We start from the raw sequence: 22,481 nt of genomic DNA, 5'->3' as shown, positions 1-22,481 counted from the left end.
AAATATATTGCCAGGCCTTGGGAGCCATATTTGCAAATTGGTAGGAGGTTCTGTTGAACCTAGTGGGACTCCTCAGTGCATACATGCTGTGTCTATGCTTGCCTGGATGAAACCCTAGGAATATTAATAAAACAACCACTGATGAAAGCAGAAGCATTTTAAGTACAATACAACTAATATTTCATTATTTTAATAGACCATTCCAGAATAATTTTGAAGCCCACTGAATATGATTCGTGCTGCCATTTCAGGATACTATAAATTTATACAGCTTCTCTGGAGATGCCTTCACTCTTTAATGTCTGTGTCAGGGTGATGAACTCATTTGCTATGAGGGCCTGATCTGACATAAAATGAGACCTTGTTGGGCTGGGTCATGTGTTGCATAAAATATAATGGTAGGTAGCAGAGATATAAACTTTATAAAGAACACAAACACAATTAAAGATTTTTTTAAAAAACTTAAACATGCTTAAAAGATTAGCACTCTTGCAATATTTTGTTTATTTAACAGTCCCTGATAACTCACACTTCTTGCTCTGAATTGTTGCATCAAAATCTGGAGACAATATCGGAGCTGTAGAAATCTTGAGTATGCTGTGTAGGTGTTGTTCAATTATTATGTATTTGTAAGCTGCAAACCTACTTTTGATTTACTGACATTCATTACAGAAATCTCATGGTCAATGCTTTGAACCAAAGGAAAATATGAAAAGGCTGGGCATTGCAAACTTTTGTATATGTTGCTTCATGTGCTGGTCAGCCAATGGAGAAAACAGGGGCTTTGCTCTGTAGCTTGACTGATCAAGCCTGGGGAAGCAATCTGTGATGCAGAAGAAAGCAAGAGAGGGAGAAGGAAGCAGACAACAGTGAGTTGCTTGTGAGCCTGATAGGAGCCCTTTGGGGGCCTGATCCAGCCCATGGTTCACATGTTTGACACCCCTGCTCTGCATTGCATTTGCACATTTTTTTTCTTTCACAGCAAGGAAGTAATATTCATACATAAGCAATTCATTATGCTTATAACTGCGTTATCAATTTGTTGTAAACACTCATTGCAGCTCTGTAGTTTGTTTGGATCCAACTACAGAGGTGGGGGTGGGATCCTTTGAATTTAAGTTATATGAAAATACCTAAGAGCCAGAGAGCTCATACCCCTCAACATGACATGACTTAGCAAGATACTCCCCTCTCCATCTCGATCCATTCGTAGCATGGAGACAATACCTTACAGGTTGGTTGTAAAGTATAAGATTTTATGTGATCCCTGTCAAACTAATTCCAAAACTTCCCATCATTTTGAAAGCATTTTGTCATGCAGCATGGTGGGTTGTAGCATTGGAGAAAAAGCCTGAAGTCTATATTGCCTTACAAAACTAGGTTTGCTGACCGCCATAGCTGGCTTAAGTAGCCATCTCTCTATTATCAAGCTGATTTAGAAACTGGGCCATTAACACATTCTTTTAAAACACTCTATTCTGAGGTTGATCACAAGTATCATAAAAACAAGATCTGATGCTTTTTTGAGATTTAGAAGGTGGGATGATTGAATCAAGCAGTGCTCACCGCACATTAAATTTTTCCTGGCAGGTTTTTCCAGTGCTATCAACCATGCTGTTCACAGCTTCTGTATCCCAAGAGGTCTCTGTCTTACTTAAATGGTGCTAATCATTTAACCTATAGGTTTAGAGTACCACCACACCAGAAACCTGGCAAAAAAAAAAATTCTGACAATCATTTTGTATGTGGTATAACATATGAAAAAGATTTTGAAACAGCCAAACACTGATTCCACTCCAGCCAAAAGTCTCCCTGATTTTAATTCTGATAAACCAGGGGATGGAGTAATCCATAAACCTCTCACATTTAAGAAAAAGGGGTAATCCAATAAACAATGTTTCATAGTATCAATATTCTCAGAAACCTCTGAGTAGGGGACCTTCCTATAAAGATCATTCATTACTTAAAATGGTATAGAATTCACCCTACAACCTTGCAAGCACTCCTGTATTGGGGGCACAGGCAATTGCCTCATGCAGAGCAGGGGGACTGCTGGGAAGAGGTCACAATCACTTGCATGGCTGTTTAGATTACTCTTCCTTTCCAGCTAGTCTCATGTAAAAATAACAGCTTTTTAGAGATTTGAATTTCTTTTAGACCACAGATTACATTCAGAAGACATCAACAAGGTCACAGAACCCAGATGGGTTATTGGTGTGGCAGTGAGGAAATGGAGCAAAATTGTGCCCCTCATCCCTCTTCTGCAACTTAACAGAAGGGTAACTTTACCCTTCTCTCCTTGCGGCAGACTCCCTGACCCACACACAGCTGTTAATCTGCTCCATTTCCAGGTTTATAGGGTTGGAAGGGACTGCTGAGGGAGAGGAACATAGCAAACCATGTTGTTTCTACTGATAGCTTTGCTGGATGCTGCCCTGATTACAGCTTGCAAAAACCCCATAAGCCATTTCATGTTAAATTTACAGATCCAACACTAAACAAATTACTACATGACATCTCTTGGGTAAAAAAAAAAAATCAGAATATGGTATGACAGAATTGCCACAATGCATAACTTCTGACTCTTTATTTCAAGGGTAACGAACAGAATTCTGCATTGAGGAGTTAACCCATTTTTTAAATGGTTTTAAAACCACTAATTTCCATAGCTACAGGCCTATATCATAAACACTTAGGAAAAACCTAAATGTTTGCAAATGTACCATATATTCTGTGATTGCTTGGCTGCTTATATTCACAACTTATTTTGTGTTTGGATAGTAGTGAAGGGATTCTTTTGGAGTTTAAGCTGCTGACAGGAACATACAAATGAAACAGACTAGATAAATTCAAGAATGTAAATTTTGACATGCTTTACATATAGATTATTATAAATGTCATTACATTACAGCATAAAGTTAAGAATCAATACCAGTATAGTACTGTTAAAACTCTTGTTTGAAGTATGTGACAACTTTTGTAGTATGAAAGACAAAGGTGGTAAAAAGCATGAAACTACTGCAACTGTTAATTGCATGTTCTTTAGACTGAACTGCCAGGTGTTCATAGTTTTTCCATCTTCTCCTTCCCCAGATTTCCAAAAGCTGGTTTATAATCACAGTCCATGGACCAAGTGCTGTGCATAAGGAGACACTCCTTACTTTCTTCTTGTGTTGACAGCCTCATATCAGCAGAAATCCTGCTGGCAGGGAAGTGGAAGTAGGAAATAGCTGTGATTATGAATACTCATGTTTGTGAGCCTTCAGTACAGTGGAATGGAAATAGCCATTGTCATAACTCATACAAATACGGATCCCTATTGCCCTATTCTCATTTATATCACCAACAACGGGAATTGTGATCTATGTGGTCATACAACAGTATCATACCAGAAGCATTCTGTATATCACTGCAATTGATCATGCAATGTAGAACCTTAGGGTATGTTGTAGAGTACTTCTGGAGGACTATTTGGTAAGCACAAGTGCAGGGGCACAAAAGAGTACAGCGGAAGAGAAATAGAGTGACAAAGATATTTGGTGATGTAGAATTTCTCACATATGGTTTGCCCTAATCAAGCCAGTACTCTGAAAACTGCCTAATAATGGGCTACAAGGAGATTAGCAAGCATTATGTTTGTCAGATATAGGTTGCCCACTAAAGTGACACATGCCAAGTATACACCCAGCATTAATACAATAAAGTTCAGGTATGACAAACAGACGATACAACTGAAGTGCACATCTGCTAGTCTCATTGGGCCTCCCCCTTCCTGCAGGGATCTCTTGTACCCTTTTTGTCTGCAAGAATCCTCCAAACCTTTGCAAGGGGAAAGCAAAGAAATCCACTACCACAAATGTCTTCTATCTACACAACCACAGGATCCAACTTGTAGTTTATCACTCAAATAAAAATATGCAAGTATAAACTGAGTAATTACATATATGCCTGTTCATTTCTCCTGTTCAGAAGTTTTCATTTTATTTCCCTTCCATAAATTCTTAACTGTTTTTCAAATAAAATAGTAGGTCATTTTAATAAACCTGTCAACAGGTTTTAATAAGAAAAACTTATTACATGTTTGTCAAGCAGCAATTTAAGAATGCACTGCTGCAAAGATCTTGCTGACATTTCAACACTGGTGTAAGCAAGCTGTCAAATACATCCTCAGGGAGAAAGAACTGACTGGGTGGTCTGAAATGCAGAGCAAGGTAAACAGAACAAGCAAGGTAAACAGAAAGGGAAGAGGATAAAAATGGCAGTCAACATGAAATATCAACTACAAACCAAACAAAACCATGCACCCTAGTAGAGATAAGACAATAAAATGAGAGGGACCAATGAAAATTAAAGGCAAAAATCTAATACTTTACACTCCCCCCCCGCCCGCGCATTTATTCACAGGCATGCAGGTTCTGTGGGGTATGAAAAACCTCTTAAAACCACCATATCAGAAGACCCTTAACACTAAAAGTATTTGAACAGAATAGTGGTATGCTAAAAAGAAATGAAGATAAACAGGACTGATTATTAGCATCTATTTGTATTTTCAGGTTTAGGCTTAAAAACTGGCAAGGAAGATGATTAATTATACTCCTTATAGCCTCAAGTCTCAGGGCAGCCATATAAATGAACCTTGTGGTTATTGTGGACTTCGGTCACAGCAGTGTACCCAACAAAGAAACTATTTTGTACAAGTCCCAGAAAGTCTACAAACGTCCACACACAATTGTGAAGAACTGCATTTCCCATAGAAATCAATGTGTGGAAGCTGCTTTCCAGCTTGCCTCTCTTCCCCAGTTCACATGGGGATACCAGTAGCATTAAAATGCTTTGGCCATTCAAAATGACATGGTCCTTGAACACTCTCCCATATTACATCCAGAACAATCAAAAGAGCTCACAATAGGTCCTTTCACTTTGTTTTATGTATTTTCAATGAGATGGGAAGGGATTGGCATTTGAGGCAGGGAAGGAATGAAGTGGGAAATAATACTAAGTTTAGCTGGTTGACTTATTGAGCAATAGGAACTACTAGGTAACATAACAATAAAGCAGCTGAATTAAGGATGGAGAAGTTCATTGCTTTCTTTCCCACAACCCAGTGTTAGAAAGATTTTATGGTTTTGTGAGGGAAATCAAATGTCTGTCAGGGTGAATAATTTCTTCTTGCTTTTTTCTTCTGCAAAGCTACTGAAAGAAAAGTAGGACAGTGATGGGGAGCTGTAGATCTATACAAGCTAACACTACCCAGCAAAGACATGGCCTATGGCTCTTTGTAACATAAATGAAAGGTAAATAAAATATATACCACAAGTTAGGAAAGGCACAAACAGGTATAAGAGAAGGCCTGCATGGTTAACAAAGTAAGTAATGGAAGCTGTAAAAAGTAAGAAGGACTCCTTTAAGCGGTGGAAAGCTAGTCCAAGTGCAATTAATAAAAGGGAACACAGGCTGTGGCAAATCAAATGCAAGACTGTGATCAGGCAGGCAAAAAGGGACTATGAGGAGCATATTGCAAAAAACAAAGACCAACAATAAAATTTTCTTCAAATATATTAGAAGCAGGAAACCAGCCAGGGAGGCAGTGGGGCCCTTGGATGACCAAGGGGTCAAAGGATTACTGAAGGAGGATAGGGAAATGGCTGAGAAGCTAAATGCATTTTTTGCCTCCGTCTTCACTGTGGAAGACGAGAAGTGTTTGCCCGCTCCAGAACCACTAATTTTGGAAGGGGTGTTGAAAGACCTGAGTCAGATTGAGGTGACAAGAGAGGAGGTTCTACAACTGATTGACAAATTAAAAACTAATAAGTCACCAGGTCCGGATAGCATACATCCAAGAGTTCTGAAAGAACTCAAAGTTGAACTTGTGGATCTCCTGACAAAAATATGTAATCTTTCCTTGAAATCTGCCTCCGTTCCTGAGGACTGGAAGGTAGCAAATGTCATGCCCATCTTTAAAAAGGGTTCCAGAGGATATCCGGGAAATTACAAGCCAGTCAGTCTGACTTCAATACTGGGAAAGTTGGTAGAAACCATTATCAAGGACAGAATGAGTAGGCACATTGATGAACACAAGTTATTGAGGAAGACTCAGCATGGGTTCTGTAAGGGAAGATCTTGCCTCATTAACCTGTTACAGTATAGATGTTGTTTACCTTGACTTCCAGAAAGCTTTTGATAAAGTTCCTCATCAAAGGCTCCTTAGTAAGCTCGAGAGTCATGGAGTAAAAGGACAGGTCCTCTTGTGGATCAAAAACTGGCTAATTAATAGGAAGCAGAGAGTGAGTATAAATGGGCAGTCTTCACAGTGGAAGACAGTAAGCAGTAGGGTGCCGCATGGCTCAGTTCTGGGTCCCATGCTCTAACTTTTTCATTAATGATCTGGAGTTGGGAGTAAGCAGTGAAGTGGCCAAGTTTGCAGATGACACTAAATTGTTCAGGGTGGTGAGAACCAGAGAGGATTGTGAGGCACTCCAAAGGGATCTGTTGAGGCTGGGTGAGTGGGCGTCAACGTGGCAGATGAGGTTCAATGTGGCCAAGTGCAAAGTAATGCACATTGGAGCCAAGAATCCCAGCTACAAATACAAGTTGATGGGTTGTGAACTGGCAGAGACTGACCAAGAGAGAGATCTTGGGGTCATGGTAGAGATCTTGGGGTCATGGTAGATAACTCACTGAAAATGTCAAGACAGTGTGCGATTGCAATAAAAAAGGCCAACGCCATGCTGGGAATTATTAGGAAGGGAATTGAAAACAAATCAGCCAGTATCATAATGCCCCTGTATAAATCAATGGTGTGGTCTCATTTGGAGTACTGTGTGCAATTCTGGTCGCTTCACCTCAAAAAGGATATTAGAGCACTGGAAAATGTCCAGAAAAAGGCAACTAGAATGATTTAAAGGTATGGAACACTTTCCCTATGAAGAAAGGTTAAAACGCTTGGGGCTCTTTAGCTTGGAGAAACATCGACTGCGGGGTGACATGATAGAGGTTTACAAGATTATGCATGGGATGGAGAAAGTAGAGAAAGAAGTCCTTTTCTCCCTTTCTCACAATACAAGAACTCGTGGGCATTCAATGAAATTGCTGAGCAGTCAGGTTAGAACAGATAAATGGAAGTACTTCTTCACCCAAAGGGTGATTAACATGTGGCATTCACTGCCACAGGAGGTGGCAGTGGCTACAAGCATAGCCAGCTTCAAGAAGTGATTGGATAAAAATATGGAGCAGAGGTCCATCAGTGGCTATTAGCGTGTTTGTGTGTATATATATATATATATATATATTGGCCACTGTGTGATACAGAGTGTTGGAATGGATGGGCCATTGGTCTGATCCAACATGGCTTCTCTTATGTTCTTACCATCATCCAGATAGACAAAGGCAACGATTTTTAACAGTGATACAGACCTCCTTAATATTAAGGTGTCCGTTTTCACTTAGGGAATACAAAGATAGTCTAATCCTTTATAAAACAGTGGATAAAATGGCTAATATAGGGACCTTAAAAGCTTTACACTAACTATGCAACAACCAATCACACATTCCCCCCCACCCTTTCTAAGGAGATTGCTCATTAACTAATGGTAGCTCCTCTAAAATTTAGATTCTACTGTCAAGAGAGCCATACTAACCAAGTAGAAAATATGGGCTTCAGAAATTCTGTATTTAGGATTGTGTAGACAAAAGTGCAAAACAATGTGAAAGAGCAGGTAAATTTAATGCCACCATGCCCTAACAGTCTCTCCCCATACCAAAAAAGTTCCTTATATATTTTGCTCTAACATTTCATATCCTGTCCTTTAAAAAAAGGATACGCTTTGGATAGTTAAATACTTCAAATAAATTCTCATACTTCACAAGGCAGCATTTGAGGTATTTTATTGATATAGCAATCTTATTTCAAAATGGCATTATTACAAAATGTAAAAATCCAGCTAGACCAGAAACATTGAGATTTTTTTCCTGGGCCCTCTGAGTCATTGATTTTATCCTCCAAATCTCACAAAATAATCTCAATCCTCGTTATCAGCCTGATTACACAGGTGCAAGATGTGCCAGAATGGCCTGGTATAGATAAATACATCAAAGGCAAAAGCTGTAAAAGCTAAATGCATGCAACAGGTGCTACCAGGAAAAAACCCTCAGATAACCGCAAGTGAGATCTAAAGAGAATTGCAGAAGCAATAGTTCTGTTTCAGTCATCTTTGTCTTTTGCTCCATGCTTAAGGATGCGTGTGAACTCAATGTAGTTGAAATTGCCCTTTTTATCAATTGGTGCCTCTCTGAACAGCTCATCTACTTCTTCATCTGTAAACCTGTCTCCCATTGTCGTCAGCAATTCTCTCAGGTAGTCTTCCTGAATGAAACCTAGAAATACAAAGCATTAAAAAGACTTCACTGAAAAATAAAGTACAGTTTAAACATAAAATAGACGCAAGTCACACACTAGTTGAGTTATACAATATAAATAGTTTTGGGTGCTCTCATTATGATGAAGAAAAAGAAACACTGAATAAAACTCCCTGATTTTGAAATCTGTTTGCATTAAATACAAACAGATCAAGCCTCATGCTCTAGGACTACAAATCAAGTGTTGGTGAAAGCGTGATACCAAATCACAATGACCATTTCCCCTTAAGAGATGACAGCACCATTCTTATGTTGTGTGTTCACATTCTGCTAAACAACAATAAAGTGCTTCATATTCCCACCAGGTTTTTAAAAAAGACCCCACAATTAAAAAGGACTGCAATTTTATAATGGCTTGAAAACTCAAAATCTAGAGGTCAGCATGAAGGCATTTCTGAAAATAATTTATCACAACTAGGGGACCACAAGGTTTTTGCAGGAAGCATTTCATTTTCCCAATTATTCCCTCCCCCCACCCCCAAAATAAAGCCTCTTCTATTCCTACTTCTTTTTCTTCTTCCCACTCACCAGCTAAACTACCTTTATCTGTCTTTCATTTTCAGCTTTCATTACTTCCCTATTCCCGGCAGGCTCTCCTTGGGAAAAGATGAGTTGTACAGTGACTATCAGAGCCAGGCTGAGTTCAGTAGTATGGAGGCCACAACTGCCAAGTCTGCTCCCCCTTTTTCCTGCCCACCTACAAGTTGGGCTTAGTTGCAACAAGGCTCTTAGCACTGGGTCAGGGCTGAGGTATGTGGGTAATGAATTTCCACTAGCCACCACTGGGCCTGCCTTTCTCGAATGCTCCTCCAGCAGAGCACAGCATGTGTAGACGCTTTTCTAGGACTGTTCCAGCCTCCAAAGCCACTCCTGCTCCTCCCCCCTCCCCTGCTTTGCTTTACAGATACCAGAGCCTGGCAATACTGTGGTTGATCAGCAGCCCCCAACAACCACTGAGAGTTCCATGGGCATTATTTTTTTGAAGTTACAGACTTCAGGACAGACTGTTATTTTTTTTTTGGAGGGGGGGGGTTCTGCAACACTGGGACTTCCTTTAGGTTTGCAGTGTCTGTCCCTAGCTCTATTGACTATATCTTCCATGGTGTGGCTTGGAAGTATTTGTACCAGTATCCTAAGGGTTTTGGTAAGTGCTCAAGCAGATTATATTTGTGATGTACCCCAAGCCTAGGTCCATGATATGTGCTAGCTCCCCATAGGTAATACATACTATACGTAGTATAGTCTGTGTGCTGTATGTATTATCCTGCTTCCCTGCATTGTCTTCTATCTATGTAGTACCGCTTTCTTAAGTGTTTAACATCACATTAAATATGTGGTGTTTTGTTTCAAAGTTCTGTAAATTTACACCAGTTGCACTGGTGTAAATTGTCACATCCTACAGACTGCATTGATTTTACTACGTAATCTGCCTTGATGCTCAGGGAGAAAGACAGGCTATAAGCAAATAATCCATGTTTGTGATGTCAAAAGTCAGGGTATTTCACTGCATTTGGAGCCTGTTAACAACCATTTATTAGAAGAAGAAGATATTGGATTTATATCCCGCCCTCCACTCCGAAGAGTCTCAGAGCGGCTCACAATCTCCTTTACCTTCCTCCCCCACAACAGACACCCTGTGAGGTGGGTGGGGCTGGAGAGGGCTCTCCCAGCAGCTGCCCTTTCAAGGACAACTTCTGCCAGAGCTGTGGCTGACCCAAGGCCATTCCAGCAGGTGCAGGTGGAGGAGTGGGGAATCAAACCCGGTTCTCCCAGATAAGAGTCCACACACTTAACCACTACACCAAACTGGCTCTCCACAAACACTGTTGGCATTTGTACCTCAAGCACATCTGTTTGTGTGGAGATAAATGTTCTCCAGTCAAGTCCACTGTCTGCACTGCCCTACAGACAAATTGAAATACTTCCGAGATCAGTTTGTCAAAACAAATAAGACTCTTTAGAAATCCCAATAAGCTACCCAAGTAGCTGGAACAAAATCAGACCCCCAATCTCAAAATCAGTGGATTCTGAGGAATCCCAAGCACCTGAGTAATCAATAAACATGGCCAAGTATTTTTCTGTTGGGACCTAACTTTACTGAAGCACAGGTAACAATGCCCTAAAAGGACCAAGTTGTTGAGCCAATTTTCTATGCATTCTACCAAGAACGTTATTTTTACCACAGCATTTTTATTTATGGACTTTAACCATAATTATTTTCCCAGTGCAGGATTACAGCTGAATATCAAGATGACAAAAGTGGGGACTAGTGGGAAATTTTGCAAATTTAACGCTAACAATGAAGAAACTGAAATTGTTCAAGATTTTCTATTCCTTGGCTCCATCATCGACCAAAAGGTAGACTGCAACCAAGGTATCTGAAGGATACTAAGACTGGGAAAGACAGCTGTGAAGCAATAAAAAAAATTCTTAAGTGTGTCACTGGTGACCAAAATCAAGGTAATTCATGCCACAGTATTCCCCATTACTATGTACAGGTGTGAAAGTTGAACAATGAAGAAAGCTGACAGCTGATTCATTTGAAATGTGATGTTGGAGGAGTTTTGCAAATACCATGGACCACAAAAAAGAAAAATCAGGTTAAAAACTTAAGAGCCCTGCTGGATCAGACCAATGGTCCATCTAGTCCATCATCCTGTCTCACATTAGCCAACCAGTTCCTCTGGAGGCCCAACAACAGGCTTAGTGTCTCTGAATGTGGAGGTTCCTCTCAGTCACCATAGCTAATAGCCATAAGATAGATTTACCCACCATGGATCTATCTAATCCCTTTTTAAAGCTGTTCCCATGGCCATGACTACATACTCTGCCACCAACTTCCACATTTTAATCACTCTCTGTGTAAAGTAGTATTTCCTTTTGTCTGTCCTGAACCTAATGTCCATCAGTTTCACTGGATGCCCTTGAGTTCCAGTGTTGGGAGAAAAATTCCTCCTTGCAAACTTTTTCTACCACACACACACACACACACATATTTAATTATCAATTTTCGGGGAGGGGGGGACCACATATTAAGGTGCTCCAACCCATTAATCATCTTGGTTGCCCACCTCTGTATTTTTTCCAACTCTGCAATGTTCTTTTATAGATATGGTGACCAGAACTGTACACAGTATTCCAAATGAGGCTGCACCATATATATATACACACACACACACTTATACTTCAAGTTGGGATTTTTTTATCTCAATGTGCACCACCTTACACTTAACCAACACTGAATTTCATTTGCCATGTGTCATCTGCAATCTTGGCCACTATACTACACACTCCTCATTCCAGATCACAGATGAATAAATTAAATAGTACCAGTTCCAATACCGATCCTTTTTTGGACCCCACTGCTTCTCTCCATTGCGAGAACCATCCACTGATTCCTGCTTCTTGCTTCCTGTCATTTAACTGGTTTTTAATTTGGAAAAGAACCTGTCCTCTTAACCCATGACTGCTAAGTTTATTCAGGAATGAATCTTTGGTGAAATACCTTGTCAAAAGCATTTTGAAAGTCCAAGTATATAATGTCTACCAGGTTACTGTTTTCTACATGCTTGTTCACTTTCTCAAAGAACTCCAAAAGGTTGCTGAGGCAGGACTTCCCTTTACAGAAGACATGCTGATTTTCCTTCAGCAGACTTTGTCCTCTATGTGCCTAACAACTGATGCTTCTCTGCCATCTTCCCATCTTCCTTTAATAATCCCTTTATTCCTTTGTCATCCAAAGGCCCCACTGCTTCTCTGGCTAGTTTACTGCTCTGGATATATTTAAAAAATGTTTATTGTTTGTCTTGATAATTTTAGTAACTTGCTAAATCTTTTTGCATGCCCAAAAATCTTTTTGCATGCCCAATTATTGACTTACATCTCTTTTGCCTGAGCATGCAGTCCAGACCTTCCACGTTTTAAAATAAACCTCTTTACTTTTTACAGTTTCCTTGACTTTTATTGTTTTCAATCAAATCAAGCCTGAAGTCTCCCTAGATGCTAAAATGACCAAATGGAACTATCATGCTTCAGTTATGCGAAGACAAGACTCAATGGAAAAGACAATAATGCTAGGAAAAGTTGGAAGACAGCAGTAAAAGAGGAAGATCCAACATGATGGATTGACTCAGTCATGGAAGCCCTGGCCCTCAGTTTGCAAGAACTGAGCAAGGCTATTAACAATAGGGCATTTTGAAGGTCATTAATTCATAGGCTCATTGTAAGCGACAGAACTTAACACATGCATTTTCCCACCCAAAAACAGCTCTTCTACCTAAGAGTTCTATGTGCAATTCTGTTCAGTCCTATAAATCTGACCCTTTGCAAGCATTAATGAAGGCTGTGCAGTCTTCTCTTTTGTACTTGCCCCAATAATAAAGTCATGCATATCCTTGGCTATTTATGTTTACTGTTTGTGTGAATTTTCACTAACGGTCTTCTCTACTCAGAATCTTGTCCCATAAAAATCTGTTGCAAATACCTTAGTATAATCCATGTTATATATTAAAGAATTCAAGGACATAATAAAGATCCAAAGGAAAGCACTCTGATATTCAGCTTTTTACCTGTTGCTTCTTCATCAAAGCAAGCAAAGGCATTTCTGATTACATCTTCTGGATCAGTGCCATTTAGTTTCTCTCCAAACATTGTCAGAAACATAGTGAAGTTTATTGGTCCTGGGGCCTCATTCATCATGGCATCTAGGTATTCATCTGTTGGATTCTTTCCTGCAATCAGGCATTTAAATCTTTAAAGTCATATAAAATATGTGACCTGTTACAGAATCAGTTTTTTGAGATATGTTCAGCTGTAAAAATATTAAAACCTTAGAAAAATTCTGGCAAAGCAAGTGATAATGCCCCTGACCTCCCCCGCCCCCTTAGCAGGAAGTTTGCATTACCATGTACAAGGAGGGGGGAATTTACCCAGTGAAGCAAGCATATCATGCAGGTCTTCTTTGTCAATGAAGCCATCTCTGTTTTGATCAATCATGTTGAATGCTTCTTTGAATTCTTGAATCTGTGACTGATCAAACATAGCAAACACATTGGAAGTTGCCCGCTGGGGGCGCTTCTTTGTGGTCTTGGTCTTTGCTCTTTTGCTCGACATATTGGCTATTGGATCCTAGGAGAAAAAGAAAATAGTCACTGGTTTCTATAGTCCAGACAAGAAAATGACATACCAGGGAACAAACTTGGGTCTACAAAGCTATTATTCCTATGTAAGAACTCCTAATAAATGAGTTACATCTTAAATGTACTGGCTTATTACTGCAAGGAAACTGGAAGAGTGCACTAAAATAATAAAACAAGAAAAACAGTACTTGAATTTTTAAAAACTCTTAATTTGTTAAACAGCTAATGTGATCTAACGGCTAAGGCGGGGGTTTCAAACTCATTTGTCACAAGGGCTCGATATGACACAAATGGGACTTTGTGGGGCCTAGTCACGCATGTCATAAAATGTAATGCCAGGTAGCAGAAATACATCACTGGTCTTCATATAAATCTGTAACTAAGTGAACAATATCTGCAATACCATCTTGACTTACTGATCATTATTAAAGCTCCCTAAAGGAAGAGAGAAATTCTTTTTTTGTAACCCATCATCACCTCAGGCTAATGTGGGGACACTTTGTTCTAATGTTCCATGATCATTCACAATTAAGTGGACTGTAGATGTTTATCGATTAAAACAGCAACTGGGAGAGACAAATGATAGTTAAGCACAACCTCAGCAAGGTCTAGTACAGATAATTCATACTTACACATAGTTTGTAGGAGGGAAGGAGGAATGTACAAGGACTGCTGTAGAATGGCCTTACAACAGCATTTGGATTGTTATGGAGCTATAACAGAAAAGTACTGAGACTGATAACCGAAATACCAGAGTACATTCTGGAGTATTTCTTCAGCAGATGCTACAGTCTATAAGAGTATTTCAGTACCAGACTATTTCCGTCTACTAAATGTGTGTCTGATATAAAGTTTCTAACACTTTAGGTATTTGTGAATTATTAATACTATCTTATAAATCATCAACATACCTAATTCTCAACATGAACAAATCTGTGGACACATAAATTGAGAGATGGAAGCCATGAACTCACAAGACAGATCTTTCAGAAATCTTGAAAAAAGTTTGCAGAAAGATCTGAATTTTTTAAAAAAGCATTGACTTACCCCCAAATAATAAAAGCAGGGCCTCTAGCTTTAAGAAATAAATGCTCTTTCATGCCCTATGGGGGTTGCTAGGCAACCACAACAATATTCCCAGCCCTCAAGCCTTGGTCTTGCCAGGGTTGTTCTGGCCCTTGAAGGAGGACTCGCTGGGGCCAGGTCTGAAAGCATCCACCAGGTGACTTCATAACACTCATCTTGCATGAGTCACCTATGGTGGCTGCTTGTCACTGTTCAACAGCAACCACTCTACTAAACTCAGTGTGGTGGAGTTTCAGAGAGTATCTCAGAGGTCAAAATTCAAATCCCAAAAATGCTGTGGAAACTCACTGAGTGACCTTGAGCCAATCGCATACACTAAGTCTAAAGTATCTCAAAGGTAGGTTTCTCAGGTCTCCCCCTGCAGCAGGTACCTCTTGGGATTCTCCCCAATCCCACCAACACTTCACAGGCTGGTGGAAGAGAAATGGCAAAAAATGGACAGGGAGCAATCCAGCATTAAACAGGTGTATAATATCACTTTCAAAGTCACCCAGTACAACATCACAATGATGGTTCCAGAAGTGATATTACGCACCAGCACAATGCTGGAGAACAGGAGAATGATGTAAGCTGCTTAGTGTCCCCACTGTGAAGAAAGGCAGGATATAAATACAGGAAATAAATAATAAATATAACTAATTTATTTTATTAGATTCATATCCCACCATCACAAGCAGGCTCAGAAACTAAGGGAGCAGATAGTGGATGGGTAGAAGAGGCACAAGAAAGGAAAGGTTAGGAAGGAATGGGAAAGAGGATATAGTATGGGGAGCAGAACATGGGGAAAGCTAGGTTCCCTCCCACACACACACTGCAAGTCTTTGCAGGTTTCCCACTGCACCAAGGAGCTTGGGGACAAGCTGCCAGGACAGTGAAGGAGGAAATGCTGAAGACAAGAGAGCAGATAAAGGTAGGTTGGTTGGCGGGTGGGAAGGAGACAAGGAAGCAGGAAAAGCAGAGAGGCTATGAAGCCTTTCAGGGAAGTGAAAACGGAAATAACAGAGGAAGGGAAAATGAGACATTCCTTGCAAGCACTTGAGAGTCCCCAGCTTGTAGGTACTAAATTTTATTTTTAATTTAGAGATCACAGAAAGTTGAACAGCTATGATGGACAGTATTAATACACTGCCGGACAATTTTCAGTTCTTCTGACTATACAACACACAATGCTATATAATTATTGTAATTATAATACTTCACAATAAAGTCCCAATGCTTTAGGCAATAGTCTAAACCAAGCAGAAGAATAAACCAAGTTTTCTATATCAGATATTTTATTATTAATTGCAAACAATCACTGTGAAGGTCACATCTTTGATACTGCTGAGATTATCAAGGACAGGCACGAACTGGGAAAATGGTGGTTCATTTGATTTCCCAAACTACCGTATTTTTCAGACCATAAGACGCACCCCCCCCCAAAAAAAAGTGGGAGGGGGAGTGTGTGCGTCTTATGGAGCGAAGGTACCTTCCTCGGGAGGGGGGGGGACGATCCGTTGCCTCCGCCTCTGATCCCGGCGCTTCCCCCGCGCCTGCCTGGCTCCAGCTTCTTCCAGCAAGCACTGGGATCGCTCCACGCTGCCCCCACCGCAAACCTAGCGCCTTGTGAGCGCCGGCTGCGGAGAGGGCAGCGTGCTTCCTCCGTACCTGTCTGCCTGGCTTCTGCTCTGATGCTTAAAGCAAGCTCTGGGATCGCTCTCTCTGCCCTCCGATCCCAGCGCTTGCTTTAAGCATCAGAGCTGAAGCCAGGCAGACAGGCACGGAGAAGGCACACTGCCCTCTTCTCAGCCGGCACTCGCAGAGTGCTGGGTTTGCGGTGGGGGCAGCGTGGAGCGATCCCAGTGTTTGCTGGTAGAAGCTGGAGCCAGGCAGGCAGGCGCGGGGGAAGCGCCGGGATCGGAGGCAGCGGATCGCCCCCCAGGAGGAAGGTGCGTCCTATGGACCGGAGCGCCTTATAGTCCGAAAAATATGGTAGTTAATGGTGTGTTTGGTCCGTGAGGTAATAGAACAGCCCCTTCACAAGTTAGAGATGCCAAACCCCTAGGAAGTCTTCATCAGACTCTCCTCCACTTGCCCTCCATGTATAGCAAAGACTGGATTGGGGATGTCTGAGTTATAGCTCCCCAAAGCAGATGCCACCAGGAAATATCAGCTCTAGCTTCAAGTTCAGTCCCTGAAACCACAGCAAGGAACACCTTCCCAGCCAGGAGATGTGCTTAAAAACTTGTCCCACTGTAAGGGGGGGTGGAAGGAGTCCCTCAAAGCCTCCCCTAAATCAGCCACACAGCAAACAACAACCAAACTAACCCTTCTCTCTTTGTGCTGCAAAGTGAAAGCAGCTAAATCAGGGTGTGTTATTACACTAATATATAATCTGCTCTCATAGAGCAGAAAGGGAGCCCATGGATGGCTCCCAGAGCTGCCGATCAATCTGTGGACAACTGCTTTGGGTGCTCTAGGGCTCTCAACAAGTCTACCCCCACAGTTGCCTAAGAATTGATTGAATTGGCAGCAGGCTGTCTGGAGAATGAACTGCAAAAATGAACCAAATGAACTGGTTCAAAACAAACCATGAAGCAGCCCGGTTTGTGCTCAAACTGCAGCTCATTTCTCAGTTTGTGCCCATCCCTAATTATTATTTTTATGATATATTGTATTACTTTAACCAGGCAGTAATTATTTCTAGTAAAAGGAAAAGTTTTGTAAATATAAAACAGGAACTATAATTAGAGAAGTTGTTTTCCTTATTTCCTTCCATGATTGAAACCCAGTCCTAGGCACAAGAATAATTTTACTAAATGAAAATGACATTATAAGACAACCAAATCAACACAGTTCCCACTAACATCCAAACATAAAACAATAATTAAATGAAACTAATTTATTTTGTTTACCCCACATTCTACAACTCTATTAAAATTCAATATGTACATGAAAGCAGCTGTAGATATCCAGACCAGATCTTGCAGACAATATAAACTATTTACTATACTAAAACATATACTGTTCTGATAACATTAATTTTCACAACACCCTAAAATGACAGTTTTGTTCTTAAGGCTGTTTTCTACCCGTTGTTTTTCAACTGTCTTAGTCCAAAGCCACATTTCACAGCACTGGAAAAGCACAATATTAAAATGAGGTGTTTCCCTCAACTAGGCAATATTCTACAATTTGTATGGAAACGTTCAAGTGAACTCTGGATTTCCTCCCAAAACACAAAACTATAGACGTCACAAAAGAAAAAGCTTACCATATTACAAAGTAAAACTGCAGCTGAATGGTTTACTTAAGCTTCCAAATGGCAGGAGATGATGTTGTACCATGAGTTATATTGTAGAGGAGATCTACAAATAGTAACTCTGATTTCATCCACTGATTAAGTTCAGAATTTTAAACTTGTGTTCCATATACAACATTGCTCTGACACATAAGAATACAAATTACTGTCATGGGCTAAAAATAAGCTCAAGTAAAAGTCACCTGACAAAACGTTCACTGCCCTTTCACAAGCAGAATGATCTCACAAGTACATGGTAGATGGAAGATTCCATACTGAAACATCTTTAATCTATCTCAGATTTTAATAGTTGCCTACCACCCACATAAACTGAAGAAAGTAGACTGAAAAGATTCAGGACCACTTCATCAGATGTTTTTCCTACACAAGTTGGCGTCACTTCCATGTAGCAAAAACACATAGTCATGCAGCACGTACTCTTTTGCTTACCATGTGTAATATTTTATTGATATCCCGCCCTCCCTGCCGGAGCACGCTCAGGGTGGCTCACAACATAGAAATCCACAATAGTAAAACAGTAAATTAGTAAAATATACCAGCTATAAAATAATCCATTCAATAAAATTATACATTCAGAATTAAAATCAGCATTGCATATTGTTTGGTGCTAAGATCTAAGTATTATTCCATTTTTCAGTGTGACGGCATTCCATCTGCGCTGTAGGCACTACGTTAGTTAAAGGCCAGCTTGAAGAGGATGATTTTGCAGGCCCTGCGGAATTGGCCAAGATCCCACAAGGCCCGTATTTCTTCTGGTAGCTGGTTCCACCAGTGGGTGGTGGCGATCGAATATTCCTCATCAGTACAACTCTATGCAAACAGCACTGCTGTTTATCCAAGCCTCTAATCATATAACTAGTTCGGATAATTTATATTAAAAACCTACAGGAATTAGATGCTTCTTACAGAACAAGTAAGAAAAGTGTGGAAGGAAGGTAAGACATGCTGAAAATAGAAATGTCTATGCCTGCAGTGGGCTTCATCCCAGAAGGTACCTCTAAGATTGATTCCCCAAGCAAACTTCAGTGGATCAAGAGGCACAGTTTTGAAACTACTATATCATATATGAGGTATTTGGGCAAAAAAATATATTTTTTAAAAAAAACAAAACCAATTTGACTCCAGAATTTTATTACATACTACCAACCACATAGTCCGCAAATAGAAAGTCTCCTGGTTTTCCTGGAGACAAGCAAGAGAAGGTCTACATCCTTTTCGCGGTGACCAAAAGTAAGTTTAATATTATGATCAGCTATTCAACTATAATTCAAAATGAGGAAGCTAGTTACACAGAATTTGTCCATTTGTATTTTTCCTTTCCATGTACAAAACAGTGAAGAATTATCTGTCCCCTTGATTTACTATTACAAGCAGTTCAAATTAGATGATTCATGGTAATCATATAATGAAAACATTCACTGAAACTCATAACTACTTGAGATGTATTAACTGAAACTCAGCAGCTAATGTACAAATAGAGTGCCAATCCTTTGGACATTCACTAGATAACCAAAAGAACTCTTTCAGAGAGCTCCGAAACAAAGGCCAACTGACTGTAAGCTACACTTTACTGGCTTCTGAGTATAATGTACTCTTCACATATAATGTACTCTCCTGTGACCTTTTTTCCATAATAAAAAGTGGACTTTCAAAATTATCAGCAGCATGTAAAGCTCCTTTGGTGAGCAAGCAAGAAAGCTTTACCAAAGTTTATTCTATGAAGATATTAATGGCCTGAGACCCATATATCAGAAGACAGCCTCCTCTGCCCTGCTAGCTTTGCTCATCTGAGCAGGCTCTTCTGAAGTTGCTGCTACCATGAAAACTGTCTCTGAGCAGTTTCTGTGATGACTCCCTGGTGAAATAACCTGACAAAGCCAAGGCACCAACACTACGGTAGTATCATTCTACAGAATGGGCAAAAAGAAACTTTTTAGGTCGTTTTTTTTAAAAAGGGATGCTTCTGATTGTTAATGTCTGCTGAAAGTTTATTAAAAGTTTTCATTGTAGGTTTGAAATTTTGTATTGTGCCTCAAGAAATGCAGACTGAAAATGAAACAATGCTTGTAAAGCAGTAATTTAGCAAAACCCTTTTTTTTTAAGCTTGAAATTTTAAAAGGAAATTACTTTTAGTGAAATAGTACAGGTCCCAAAGCCCTTAAAAAGGTCTGTTTATTTACACCACTGGGTTTAAGGTGACTTGAATCAGAGGCAGGGCTTCCTTGCAATGATGCAGAAGATAGAGCTGAATGAGTAAGGCAAACAACTGCTCAAGTAGTTTAATAAAGAGAATACTAGTAAATTTTAAAACTGCTGCAAAATGTCTTAACAGAAATACAGCTTCAAGGTTCCAAGGTCTAGGTTTAAAGGGCATCGTTAATCCTATACCTTCAAGTAATACTAAAAAAATGTTAACAGCATCTCAAATTACTTTCCCGGGCTTATGTACTGAACTTTAGACAAAGGGAGCCAAGCATATACAGACACCTATTATGATGAATTCAGTAAACGTGTTAGCTCACATTTATGCAGCCACTCTAGCTTAGCTATTTAAATCAGGCCAGTTTATACTTCAGGAACTATTTCATGGGGCATGCCTGGTAATGAATTTTGGGACTGGAATCTTGCTACAGTGAAACACACCTTTTGACATGGTTTCTCATGGAATACATAACAACATGCTCTGTGAGAAACAGAACATTTTAAATATGCAGGTCTCAGAAGCAAATTTACAGTTTTCCAGTCCTACTCTATGTAATCAGTGTGCATGATGACTGCCTTATTCTTGTGCTTTTCACTTTTAACGCTAACATATTTCGGCAACTACTTTCAGGTCTGCCTTCCAAGAGTAACTACATCTACAGTCCTTGAGCGAATTCTACACAGAATTCTACACTGTATTTTAGCCGGCTGGAGGATATAATCACTTTTGAATTAATGAATCACCCAAAAGGCCTGTAGAATACTTTTAAGGCTTGGTTTTTGGATGAAAATTGTGCTGTCCAAGTGCATTTGAACTTACAAAAAGTCCTGTCGTTCCTCCGCGAGCAATTCTCTAGAAAACTTCTCCAAAACCGTCTGGCACAGACCAATCAAGGCAGGACCCCAGAGCTTTCAGAAGGGGAAGGTAATTAATACAAGGCGTTTAAGGCACATTTGAGGTAACTCCCAACTACTCCTGGCAGCGCTTCAAACTGGTGTGGAAACGAAGGCAAGCGGATGCACAGCACCGAGACCGACATGCAGTGAGCAGCTTCTGAGCCCAAAGTCACCGTCCGCAATATTCGGTTTAGGGTGCCCCCACCCTGTCTTGACCGGAGCCAGAGTCACCACACAACATAACAAGGCCTGGGCGGATCCACCATGAGCGACATCTTGCAGCCATTTCCTGGAAGACCATTTGGGGGCACATCAAGGCTGCGCTCCTCTTTCCCCACCCCATCTCTAGACCATCCGAATTTTGCATCTGCCCTTTAATACCCCGTCCTTCTCAGCTATGCGCCAAAAACATCACCGAGCAACCCCGCTCAAAACAGGGACAGGCAGAAAACGCCCCTTGTCGCTGGAGGCGGTCGAGGACCCCGCGGCCGAGAGAGGTGACGCCCCTCCTCAGCTGCGGCCACCACCGCCATGACAGTCCCACCCTACCTCGACGCGATTCCTCGAGGGAAAGAGCAACGCCGAGGCCCCCCAACCTCCGGGCGGGCAACAGCGGCGCAAAGGCGGCACAAGCCGGGCTTTTCCCAAAGGAAAGGCGGCAGCGGAACCACCAGCCTCCCGCTCCCTCAGATGGGCTGCCTGCCAAGCGAGACGTTTTCTCTCACCTGAGCGGCAACGGGAGAAAATCAGCGGCAAGATGACCCCAACGAGACCCAACGGCAGGAACGCGAAGGACTCGAACTGGCTCGACACTTCCGGAGAGCAACGCCGGGACGAACTATCGTCAAAGTCGCACAGGATTGGGGGGAGGCAAGAATGAGTGTGTGGCTTCTGTAGGGAGAATAAAGACTCAGTGGCGTAGAAAGCGGATAAGCGACCGGGACAAATCACATACCCCTCCCCTCCTTTACCAAGATCCTAATGTCGCTGCGTCCACAAAAGATTTGGATTATTAGCTTGGTCCGCTTCCTCCCCCTCCTGCGGCAGAGCTGGTACGGTCCCGTAGAGCGCTCACCGCATTCCAAAGAACTGGGCGGGGCCAGGAGGGTGGGGGTGGGGAGTGCTAGTGCGAGCGGGAGAGGAGAGGCTGATGCCCTTGTAAGGAATTGAAGAGTCTTTCCTGTTTGTCACTAACGGCCGGCGATCGCGGCGCTAGTGACGTCACGGGTCGCGCGGGTTAAGTGACGTATCTGAAATGGAATGGGTGGGAGGGGGACAGCGACGTTCGAATTCAAGGGTGCTTAAAGAGTAACTGTCTCGTTAACAGAAGTGTCTATACCGACACTCAAAGAGAGGGTAGCATGCACTGTTAAGTACAGACTGATCCAGGTGAGTAGCCGTGTTGGTTTGAAGCAATAGAACAATGAGTCCAGTGGCACCTT

At 41.2% G+C, this 22,481-nt stretch overlaps 1 protein-coding gene across 2 annotated transcripts; it reads right to left on the bottom strand.

The window, feature by feature from the left end:
- Positions 1-7,868: 7,868 nt before the first annotated feature.
- LOC132575298 (myosin regulatory light chain 2, smooth muscle minor isoform) lies at positions 7,869-22,168 on the bottom strand. Of its 2 annotated transcripts, none has more exons than XM_060243943.1 (4): positions 22,011-22,168; positions 13,344-13,542; positions 12,984-13,145; positions 7,869-8,373 (listed from the first exon to the last, which is right to left on the bottom strand). In XM_060243943.1, the coding sequence occupies exons 2-4, from the start codon at positions 13,525-13,527 to the stop codon at positions 8,201-8,203; spliced, it is 519 nt and encodes a 172-aa protein (XP_060099926.1). In that variant the 5' UTR covers positions 13,528-13,542; positions 22,011-22,168; the 3' UTR covers positions 7,869-8,200. The 2 variants fall into 2 exon arrangements, with proteins under 2 accessions (XP_060099926.1, XP_060099925.1); XM_060243942.1 differs by lacking the exon at positions 22,011-22,168 and adding an exon at positions 21,765-21,902.
- Between the last annotated feature and the right edge of the window lie 313 nt (positions 22,169-22,481).

This window comes from Heteronotia binoei, chromosome 7, assembly GCF_032191835.1.
Source record: "Heteronotia binoei isolate CCM8104 ecotype False Entrance Well chromosome 7, APGP_CSIRO_Hbin_v1, whole genome shotgun sequence".
Taxonomy (NCBI): domain Eukaryota; kingdom Metazoa; phylum Chordata; class Lepidosauria; order Squamata; family Gekkonidae; genus Heteronotia; species Heteronotia binoei.
The sequence above is the reverse complement of the archived record's forward strand: the minus strand, read 5'-3'. Positions and strand labels throughout refer to the sequence as shown.

Excerpts from the sequence above, each read along its gene's own strand:
- LOC132575298 (XM_060243943.1), bottom strand. The coding sequence starts at position 13,527 with ATGTCGAGCAAAAGAGCAAAGACCAAGACCACAAAGAAGCGCCCCCAG. Across the intron at positions 13,146-13,343 it reads TGATATGCTTGCTTCACTGG|GAAAGAATCCAACAGATGAA; the intron begins GTAAATTCCCCC and ends GCCTGATTGCAG. Across the intron at positions 8,374-12,983 it reads CTTTGATGAAGAAGCAACAG|GTTTCATTCAGGAAGACTAC; the intron begins GTAAAAAGCTGA and ends TTGTATTTCTAG.